The sequence below is a fragment of the Gambusia affinis genome, linkage group LG15 (genome assembly GCF_019740435.1).
Source record: "Gambusia affinis linkage group LG15, SWU_Gaff_1.0, whole genome shotgun sequence".
In the NCBI taxonomy this organism is placed as follows: Eukaryota; Metazoa; Chordata; class Actinopteri; order Cyprinodontiformes; family Poeciliidae; genus Gambusia; species Gambusia affinis.
In genome coordinates, this window is record NC_057882.1 from 14,249,783 (window position 1) to 14,260,903 (window position 11,121).

At 39.9% G+C, this 11,121-nt stretch overlaps 1 protein-coding gene across 4 annotated transcripts in view; it reads left to right on the top strand.

The window, feature by feature from the left end:
- The window catches only part of LOC122844943 (roundabout homolog 1-like), a 99,355-nt gene extending 93,404 nt beyond the window's left edge, over window positions 1-5,951 (top strand). For all 4 annotated transcript variants that reach the window (XM_044140816.1, XM_044140815.1, XM_044140814.1 and 1 more), the window contains 5 exons: window positions 634-1,172; window positions 2,110-2,250; window positions 2,346-2,567; window positions 3,368-3,525; window positions 3,606-5,951. In XM_044140816.1, the coding sequence (XP_043996751.1) occupies window positions 634-1,172; window positions 2,110-2,250; window positions 2,346-2,567; window positions 3,368-3,525; window positions 3,606-3,620 (1,075 nt within the window). In that variant the 3' untranslated portion in view covers window positions 3,621-5,951. The remainder of the gene's footprint in view (window positions 1-633; window positions 1,173-2,109; window positions 2,251-2,345; window positions 2,568-3,367; window positions 3,526-3,605) is intronic.
- The last annotated feature ends 5,170 nt before the right edge of the window (window positions 5,952-11,121 follow it).

Below are 11,121 nucleotides of genomic sequence, written 5' to 3' on the forward strand. Positions count from 1 at the left end.
TCACTAAACATCTCCAGCTCATTTGGATTTAAGTCTGGACTTTGATTACGCCATTTTGACACATTAGTAGACTTTGATGTACAGCATTCTGCTGTATCTCTGGCTCTCTATAACAGGTTTTTATTTCATTATTTCCTAGTATACTATCTTCTCTTTAACTGGCTATTCCCACTGCATGATGCTGCAACCGCCGTGTTTTACTGTAGCGATAGTGCATGCAAAACTCAAAGTTCTTTATATGAAATCTTTTTTATTCCCCCTCACATGTTACGGGTCATTTTGATGCTCCAAAAGTTTTAGGCTTAGGCAAAGATATGATAAAATGGTTTAAAATTTTAGGAGGCATCCTTATTTAGTTGGAGGTTACCGCCAATGACTGCAACCTGCTTGCTCTGTTGCTGTGGCAACCGTCTGGTCTACTCTAGCTATCTGGTATGAGAAATACTTGGTATATTTGGAGCTATTTCTAGAAATATGTAATACATCAAGTTATATATATATAAAAAAAAAAAAAGCCGAGCGTATTTTCAAATTCAATAATCACTGTGTATTTTTCAGAAACCGTTTCCGACTGTCACTCCACCTCATTGGTTTAAGACTCCACCTTATCTTTTCTTTTCTCATTCTTACCAGCTTTGATCCAGAGGAGAGACTGGACAGCTGCCCCACTCCCCCCGTCAGAGGAGTCGCCTCATCTACTACTGAAGCGTCCTGCAGTGGCGTACCCGCCGCTCCACCGCAAGCAGACCTCAGCAACGGCCTGCAGGATGGAGCCGAACACCTCGCCCACACCTACTGCTCAATACTGGACACAGACGGACCGGAGGAGAACGACGAGGAGACGGAGGCCGCGCTGGCGGAAGATCTCTACAGCCAATCCCAGCACCACCTGAAGCACAAGCAGCAGCCGCACCATGTCTCGCCGCACAAGTTGCTCCTCCACGGTCTGGAGCAGACGCCGGCCTCCAGCACCGGGGATCTGGACAGATCGGTCACAGGGTCTATGGTCAACAGCTGGGGCTCAGCGTCTGAGGATAACATCTCGTCAGGCAGGTCCAGCGTCATCAGCACCTCAGAGGGCTCTTTCTTCACAGACGGCGATTTCAACCAGGCTGTCGCCTCTTCCAGGGATATTGTAGGCCTGCGTGTGTGCAGGTACCCAGAGGTGCCAGGTGAGACAGATGTTTGGTTTGTCCTTAATCCACCTCCTGTTTTTTTTTTTTTTCTTCCCCTTCACTTGTTAGTTTATAACATGACTTTATGTCTGTCCAAGTCTAGGACAGTAGGCAATGTAAATGTCAAAGTAGGATCACAGACGTCTGGCAACAAAAGCAGGCAATACCAAAACCAATCATTTTGTCTAATCTTCAGTTTTGAGCAATAAACCTTCAACTCTACTTCAACAATGAAAAGAAAATATCTATCTAAGACCAGTTCCTGGCTGCATAAATCTTAAAGTGGCAGTTATTTTATATAATCATCAGAAACTTACCTGGAGTGTTGCTTTGATTCTTTCTCCATGTTTGAGAAATCCTTTAGTCTCCCGTGGCAACCATTCACCTGTGCAAAACATGTGGGGGGTACCGAGTGCCACATTCAAGGATGGCGCACCTCCTCAGAGCTGCTGTTTCTAAGCTTTGACATTCTGCAACACCCACACTCAACTCCTTCAGACTAGCCAGCAGCAATTAGCAAACACGTGGTGGAACTGCATGTCTGCTGAGCTCATTATACGAGCTACTTCTCCATGTAACACTCGTAAAAACATTGTTAAAATATTAATAGAGGAGCAATGTTGTGATGACTTCCTGAAGGCAGAGTGTTGGGAAGAGCAGGACGTTTTTAAAGAAACAGAGGCCCAATTCAGAGGCATTAAGTTGCAGATTTTGTCTATAATAGTAATAGATTTTATTTATAATGCCTGTAAATCAAACTGAGATATCAAAGGGCACATTCACACGCTGATGATGGCGTCAGTGGATTGGAGCCACGGCTGCCCTGGGGCAAAGTGACTGGAAAACACACAACCCTGGCCCTTTGAGAAAAAGTCCAAAATTACTGTGTGGAGTTTAATCTTTTGTGTGTAACCAGAGTTTGTCATGACTTCAGGTCGGCGGCACCAGCGAGCAAGCAGTCCCATGTCAACGGACAGCAACATGAGTCCTGCGATAACACACAAAAGGCCCAGACGCCATAAACCAAACCAGTCTGGACAACAGGACTACCAATCCAAAGATATCTTCAGCGACGGTAAAGTCACAAGAAACTATGACGTTTGCTGCTGCGTACATCTTCGGTAGCGCTAACCGGGTTTTGTTTGTTTGCTTTGTTCTGCTTTTTCCCAGACTCTTGCATGCCTCTAAATTTCACGAACCAGGTGTCCCACGACGACCACAAAGCAAGGGGGGCAACTCTGCCTCGGATGGGCTCCGGGCAGGGCCGGGCCAGACGAGGCAGCGCCGGGACTCACAGGGTCAGAGACGGAGCAACTGAGCAGAGAGAGAGTCAAGAAACGGACAAGGTTCCACAGGGGGCTAAAGGAAACAACAACAACCGACAGCATTCAGGTACGGAAGAGGTTACACCGTTACTCAAATGTTTTTAGCACTGTACCCTCTAAACATATTCACACCACATACAGGGTTTCCCCCAGAGTATTATAACCCTGGGGGGCCACCAGGCTCTACTTGTGCTCCCACCAGGCTAGGCATTGCTGATTTTTCTTTAAGACCTTTTGAAATGTTTGCATTTTTTAAGACCTCATGGTTGGTGTTCAGGTGTTAATCTTCCCATCTTTCAGTAACATGTGATTATCAAGTGATATTTTCAAGTTTCCTGTCAATGTTAAACATTTTTTTAACTCAAAAACACGACGGACTGCTGGATGAATGTCTGCCCTCGCAGCCAACCGCTGAGCTTAGCAAACATTTTCTGGGGAAACCTTGACTTATATTCTGTCAAAGTTGTTCACATTTTTCAGTGAATTGTACAATAATTATTCAGAATGTGGTAGAAAAACACAAAAGAGTACAAAACTGTGAGGTGAAGAGAGGGGGAAAAAGTGTTTATATTTCCCCAGATTTTTACCAGTAAATATGTAAAAAGTGTGCCATGAAAATTGCAGTCTGCCCCCTTTACTTTGATACCCCAAGATACAATCGATTACAACCAACTGCCTTAAGAGGTCCCCTAATAAGTAAACAGAGTTTATCTTTGTGTGATTTTTGTTTAAGTGCAAATCCAACTGTACTATGAAGGGGTCAAGAGGTTAGTGAATTCCATATATCTGGCCTTTGTGGAAGAGTGGAAAGCTGTTCAATTGTTTTAATTTCCCACTTGCTCGTTTGTCTTTATGCCTCTTCTTCAGAATTTGGGGACGTGCTTTTGTACAGTCGCCCGTCTTTCCCGTCAGGTCAGCCTCAGCCTCAGAGGGAGTCGGGCTGCAATCCGTCAAACTTCCAGTCATGTGGAGGCTCAAGGACCAAACAGGGAGAGCAGGTCATCCTCACAGAACAGGTGGAAGAGGTAAACATGAACAAGGCTGTTTTCCATGGGTTGAACATCCACTCAAACTGAAATACACCTGTCTATTTTTATCTTCATAGTTCCTAAAGAGGTAAGAAGCATCAGGAGCTCATGAGGAACACACTACAGCTGGACTATGGCTTTTAAAAATGTGGACATAAACTCTGAAAATACTGCACAACGTCCTTTCCTACTTTTGATTTTCACATTTGGTGTTAAAAAATTGCTCTCATATTAAATGGTGGACTTGTTTTATTCTGTTCTCTCTTTTTTTTTTTTTTTTTTTAAATGACCAGCATTCAGGTCCTTGAGCTGCTGGCTCCTTTGAAAATATAACGAATGCACAGTGGATGGCCGAGATGAGCGCACACCAGAGTGTTGTTGCTCGACGCGGTTTGTGTGATATTTGTTTGTCCGTCGTCTTGTTCCTTCTCTGTAACTAAACTACGGTCATGACCAGCCATCTTGTAAATTGTTTACTGCCACAGAAGTGCTTCAGATTTTTTATAAAACAGTGTTAATGTTTTTGTCTTATTTTTTAAGTGATGTACATTTTTGTCTCTGTATTATTTTTGTTCTACTTTGGTTATGAAAGCACAATCACTTAATTTTATTTGAATTCAGTGTTGAATGAACTTTAACCAGGAGGAAATCAGCTGTCGGAGTCCTGTTAATCATGTTTATCACTTTACGTCAGGCTGAGAAAAAGATTTAACAATTGTGATGTGCATTGAGTTGTGTGCTTTTCGGCTGCTTTCATTCAAATTTGAGCTATCTTTGTTGTGTGTACTGGGAGAATTGCATGCAGATTTAAAGCGAAGGACTTTTTTTTTCTAATCAAGTTTGTGCTTTGCCCTTTATTTGGCATTATATATATATATAAAAAAAAAAAAAAGAATAGTCATGGACTGGTTCCATTTCTTGATTTCAGTGCTGAGTTCATTAAATTCTGTATCCCCTTAGCTTTTGGCAACAAATACAGGAGCAGGGCTGCACAATAAATCACCAATTATAATGCAGAAATGCCTTACAAGCATATTCATGCTCACATCTGCTCATAATTAAACTGTGAATGTTGGCAAAACATTGTATTTGCTCAATATCGTTAATATTAAACAAATATGTTGTTCCGACTTAGTCGTAAAAGCACCCACGCCGCCTTCAAGAAGTATTCGCAGCCCTCGAACTTTTTCACATTTTTCAACCTTTTTTGTTGTGAAGACTTGAATGTAGCCCATTCAAATTCTGTGGGAAGGTTCCCTGTCTCCGATGAAGCAAAGCCTCCCCACAGCATGATGCTCCATCTACCATGTTTTATAGTGGGGACAGGCTGCTAGCTTAGCTGGACGGTTGTGTTTCGAAACGCTCAAAGCTTGAAATATTTCAATACCTAATTTAGATTTTTGGACGTTTGTAGCTGTAGCTTGACATAAAGTGAGAATGACAATGCGGCAGCAGTTAAATTACAAACAGTCTAGTAACATCACTTAATAGTTTCTGAGCTTATTTCGTTTAAGCTTTCACATTGAAACATGTAGCCAAAAAGCTGCCATTCGCTGAGCTGTGTGGAAAAGCTCACTGCTCACCAGGAACTCTGAATTAGACGGCGTGTTAAATGAGCGAGTGAAGGGTTTGCTTTTGAAGCCTATGGTGGCTCGTCAAGCATTGTTTCAAATTAGGATCATGGGCTTTTTGGCAGCTGGTCAGTATCTGACTTGATGAAGCACGATCAGCTCTTTGCTAATGAAAACATCTCCCACCCTGCTTAGCACATGCTGCCTCTCAATTCAAGTATCGAGAACTACTTTAACAAGCAAGCAACAACCCAATAATTCACTAAGACCCACAAATCACTACCAGCTCTTTTCTTTGTTTGGTCAGTAAATTCCTTTGTAATTTTGTTGTTTTTTCAACTGTTAAATCTTGGTCTTTCAGTTTAATTTTGTTCAGTGCAAGCACTATTTCGTCTTTACGATGATTTAAACCCTTTTCTCCTACTTTTTTTTTTTCACACAAACTCCAGGTATTTAGCAGCTCCGCCATATGTTAGCAGAGGAGGAGGATAATGAGGCACTGGTTTCATTTTTAAAATTTCCTCTTGATGTGTCTTTTAGATAAGTAGCACCTGTGGCCTAGCCTGTCGATTATTGGCACCAAAACCTTTAACGGTTTGGTGGTCACGTCTCAGATGTTAGATTTTTGAACTGTCCCTTTAAAATTCTTAATAACAGGTAAGGCTGCCAAAAGAATTATGACACTCAAACATAAGATATGACGCTTTTACCCACTATTTTCCACTTTATTCAAATCAGCATCTTGGAAAATATGATTTAAATTGTGGTCAGCTTGGTTTAAAAAAAAAAAGAAAAGAAAAGGAAAACAGCGGAAGTCAATAAAAAATGTCCAGCCCTACTCTGTATGTAATTTATTAAACACCTACAGTATGTAACGTTGAATAAACTTTAAATAAATTATGATGTTTATGTATGCACTAGTAACTTGCACCTTTATCGTAAGCTACCGTTGAGGTTAGAAGTTTACATACACACATTATTGCTTTAAAAGTACCATTAATATATAGGTTTTCAATCGGTCAATTCATTTAATCAATCTTTAATCAGTTTGGACAATTCTATTCTAGAGTGGTTTGATAATGCAGCTAACAACTAGCGTATTGTTTATTAGAAAAATGCAGAAGTTTGCATATATTGTGTATTTCCTCCAATTCACACACGGTCAAACATATACATATGGGATAAAATATACACTTCTTTACTGTTGACAGCCTCTCATTCCGTGTTGATGTTGAATTGGCTAAATGGTGGACACGTTGTGTTTTCTGTCCCAACAGGGCAATAATCTCAAGTAACTCAACACTAGTAGGCTAACGGGATATTTAAAGCAGATTGTGTAAGTTACCCAACGTCAATCCCGTTGAAAACCTGAAAAACTACACGTGAAGGTCGGATCCGTACCAGGAAAGCAGCAAATTCAAATAAACCTGAGAATTTCTATCAAGTAAGGTTGTAAATGTCAAGGAAGAATAATGCCAGAAGCTTCATGATGGTCAAAAATAATAATAATAATAAAAAAAAAGATTCTTTACAGTTTGCAAACAGACATTTGGAGATGAGGGTGGATTAGTCAATCTAATGAGTCTGTAATTTTGCCCCCGTGCAGATTACAATCCAAAATTTATATTATATTTATGCATATGATAAGTGTATAGAAGCTGTGAAACTGAAACCTCAGTTTACTAGCAGCAATGTAAAGTTCCTTCAAGCACAAGTTTTACAGTTAAGGTTTCACAAAGTGCGATCACAATTACCTCTGCTGTAAGTAATTGTATTCAGCTAATGAACAATCTCCCTGAATAATAAAGTAAGACATCTGAAAGATGCACTTAGAGTAAAAGTGATTAAAACTTAAAAGGCAGATAACGTAAATAAAATAAAAAATTTTTGCCATAATTGTTTTCCTTCAGGGTAATAAAACAATTTGCCCTGTTCACTCCGCTGTTTGCCATGAAGCTTTTGATGGATCACCTTGTTTCGAGGGTACATCTGATTGGTTCAGTAAACCTGACCGATGTTGTTACCGTGACGAAACCAGGTGAACTCACAACCAGAGGCTCATCTCTTTCCGGTTGGTGGTTTTCAATTTGCTTCCCATCCAGAAGTTCACACAGAAAGCGTGCTCCGAGTTGAACAGAAGAAATATAGTTTGTCTATTGAGTCCCTTCTTCCGCTCAAGACAGTTGGTTGTGCATCATCCACATGTAATAACAGTAAATTCCTCTAACAGAGTGTGCTTTGATTTATTGACGAGACTCACCCCTAAGCAGCCCCACTTTGCCGTTGCCGCTGTGACATTTCGGGCTGTTTTCCCAGAGGACTCCCGACTCCGGAGTCGTCGCAATCCAAGCTCGCTCTGTCGTGGCCTCGTCAAACAGCGGATCGAAACGCTGCACAGCACCTGGTGTTTCCCAAGCAATAGATTAAGTTAACATTTGTTTCCCCTCTTTAAATCCAATATCCTGTCACAAGCATAATATAGCGGCTGCTGCTTTAAACATTCCCTAATAACCCCAGCACAGCTTGTACTTTGCTTATCTTTATTTGACTTTAACGATTAAAAGGAAAAAAAAAGAAATGTGGGTCTTAGTAGGGAATCTAAGGGAGAGAGAAAACACCTTTCTGCTGAATTGACCTCATGAGGATGGGAAAACTGCACAAAGCCCGGGTTGCTGTGTTGCACCTCAGGCAGTTTAATTTGCACCCTACATAAAAAGGCCTACCGCATGCAATTTTCCATCTGTGCTGGACAGCCATACGATTATCCTCCAGAATACATGCTGCTGTAAGCCATTTCCGACATCACTTGAGATCCCGCAGCTGTCCTTTCAGTTGGTTAATGTGTTGCTGCAGGAGCGGCATGAAAACACCTCAGTGATGTGGAAGTCGGAACGCGTAACCGTTTATTTGCAGGTTCAAGACCCATTTCTGAAGCTCCACTGACGACTTGACAGCACACCTCATCAGGCCAAACCAACCGGTTCCAGATTTCACCCTTTTACAGGAGATATATCATAATTCTTCCACATTTTTCCAGGTAATTTCTTAAAGCCGTTCCTCTCTCCTATTTAGCTCTCAGCCAACTTGGTTTAAACCACCGTCAAACTCTAAACAAAAAAGGTTTCCTTTATTGATTTTTCAAGATTTTTCAAAAATTGACATAGTACACATACTCTACTAGTCAATTTACCTTCACCAGAGTATTTATTTGAACATTTAGTCAGATAAAAAACAAAAAAAAAAAAAAAAAAAACATCTTTAGGGAAGAAATAGGTAGTGATGTTTTTTTTTTTTTTTCTTTCTTTTCCTTTCTCTTCTTTTCTTTCCTTTTCTTTTTTTTTACTATAGTCACTTTGACAAAATGACTTAGGCCATTATTTTAGGAAGGTCACAATAAATGTTATTAAATCTGAGAAATGAATACCCTAACATAGCAATTAATTTAAGCAACCTGAAAGAGAGACACTTGCATTTTTGGGACAGTGTCAGAGGGAACCATGACAAGAGCAATAGTATAGCAGGCAGTTGCAAAAGTTTCTAATAATAATTTATTTGCAGATAATCCAATCTGGATTTCAACATTCCAACTATTGTACAACACTGTATCAAATATATATTTTGGTTCTTGGTGCATCAGTTGTAGTTTTGATCAAAATGATGGTCTGTGAAGAAAGTTGAAGCTCTATCAGCAGTCAAATTCAGTGAATTAGAATATTGCTTAAAAATGTATTATTTAAGTAACTCAATTCACTAAGTGACACATTTTTGGATTATTTCACATTTTAAATCCTTTAATTTGGTTATTTATAATGAAAATGACATTTTATTGGACTAATAAAAACTTTTTTTATTAAAACATAAAGGTGTACTTAATGAAAAGTATGCTTAAAACCTGCTTACATGTTATACAAATGCATTTATAGTCTCATCAGAAGGCATATTCTGATTGAGTGAATGTGATCGTAGTCTCTACGGTAACAAAACCATTTCTTTTTACCCAACCTTTGGTCAAGACCACCAAAGTTCTCTTCCGACAGCCCAACATTTGGATTAAAGAAACACCAGGGTATCCACCCATATTTAAAGTTTCCTTTTTCCAGAAACAGTCAACACTGGGAGAATATTCTATTCTCTGTTAAGCATCGTAGGACCTCATGACATCTGCATCTGCCGTTTGGGTTCATTTATTGGACTCTTTGTGGCGGCCGTGTCGTCCTACTGCCCGCCTCAAGGACTGCCAGCAGCCAGACTACAGGTTCACCTTCCATATCATATTGACTGCTGTTTTTTTTTAGTGCTGCCATAACTGGGAGCAATGGCAGACAAGGAGAAATAACAATTTTGCTCATGTTGGGGAGAGACAACCTTGCCATGCTAATCTCATCCTTGCGCAGGGAAGCAAGTGGTTTAACTTTAGATCGTGATTCAGATGACCTTCACTTTCCTGTGTGACATCACTGATGTTTTAACTCGGCAAATCGTACCCTGTTTTTGACCCACTGGTGGGGTCTTTCAGCAAGCTCAAAGATTGCTTAGACCAGGCTGAGGTCCAAGAGTATCTTTGACTGGGCCTCTCCTAAAGTTTCTCCTTTTGAACCATTCAGAGTTGGACTTGTCCGCAATTGCTCTTAAGTTCAAGTTGCCAAGTTAATGGCCAGAAGTTCTTTGTGGAGATTTTTACTGAACACTGATGAAAAATCATTCAAATCCTGAAGCAGGGAATAAACTCCTTACTGCACCATGTTTGACTTTATGAATTAGATTCTTGTTTCACACCAAATTTAACATCTTTCCAAAAAAAAAAAAAAAAAAAAAAAAGTGTTGTCTTGTCAGTTCACAAAATATTTTCTCAACAGTATTGCCAAGTGTATTAATGAGATTCACGTTTGTGGCACCTGCATAATTTAGCATCCAAGCAGTCCTTTGTGACTGTGATCTGCCACACTGTAGTGTTGCAGTAGTGATGACAATTCAACACATTGTGACGCTCAAATGAGGAGCATACAAAATGCTTTAATACAGTGTAAAAAAAAATAAAAAATGAGAAAAAAGTACTGCTTTAAAAGGTAAGCATGAAAATCGATGCTGTTTTTACTGGGAAAAACTTTTGAAATGACAGTTGTTTTTGGCAGTTTGCAGTAGGTGTTAGGCCAGCCTTTCAAAAGAGCCAGAGAGAAAATCTTGTGTGTTCTGTTTGTGAAAAAAGGCAGACCTCCTTTACAGCTGTGCACCTGTCAATAGCTGTGGTGTACGCACTTTTTTTTCTTCTGTAGTTTGTCCACTTGTCACTTCAAGCTTGAATGGCTTCCAAGGACAATCTTATCTGCTTCACTACTCTCATGACAAATCAATAAAAAAAAAACAACAAGAAAAATCAAGAATCTATTTTTAACCAAAGCTCACCTCTTTTATTTCTTAAACGGATTATCATTTGGAGGGTATTGGAACAAACTAGAATGTCTTTTTTCCACGTTTTGTCACGCTAAAATTCTAAATTTTCTTGTATTTTATTGGGAGTTTATGTGGAAAAAAGAACACAAATTAAAACAATTTTTGATACGATGTCACTAAACAACGTCTAGTCACCAGTTCCCTAACTACATGACCGTTAGATGTCACTAAATTAGTAAGCAGAATGCAATGGCGTGCGATTAAATCTCATTTAGGAATCCAGCTGTTTTTTGAGACTTCAGCTGTTTTATAGAGAGCATTAGTGCACAAGCGCAATTGAACATGGAGAACGATCTGGGCGAATCTATCACCAAAACATGAGCTAGCTGTGCACTTCACACATCTGGCCCTCAAGGGCGAGTGATGAGAGGTGCGGAAGAAGATTCATACAAAGGGACACGTGTCGTTTTCTTCCACTTCATAATTATTTGAATGTGTCAGACTGTCACATTCAAACTGCAGTAGCATATATTGAAGCTCGTGGTTGCCACGTAACAAAAGTGAGCAAACGTTTGACATTTGTGAAGAGTTTTGTGGTTTGTGAAAGTCAATGCATGATTTTGACATATCA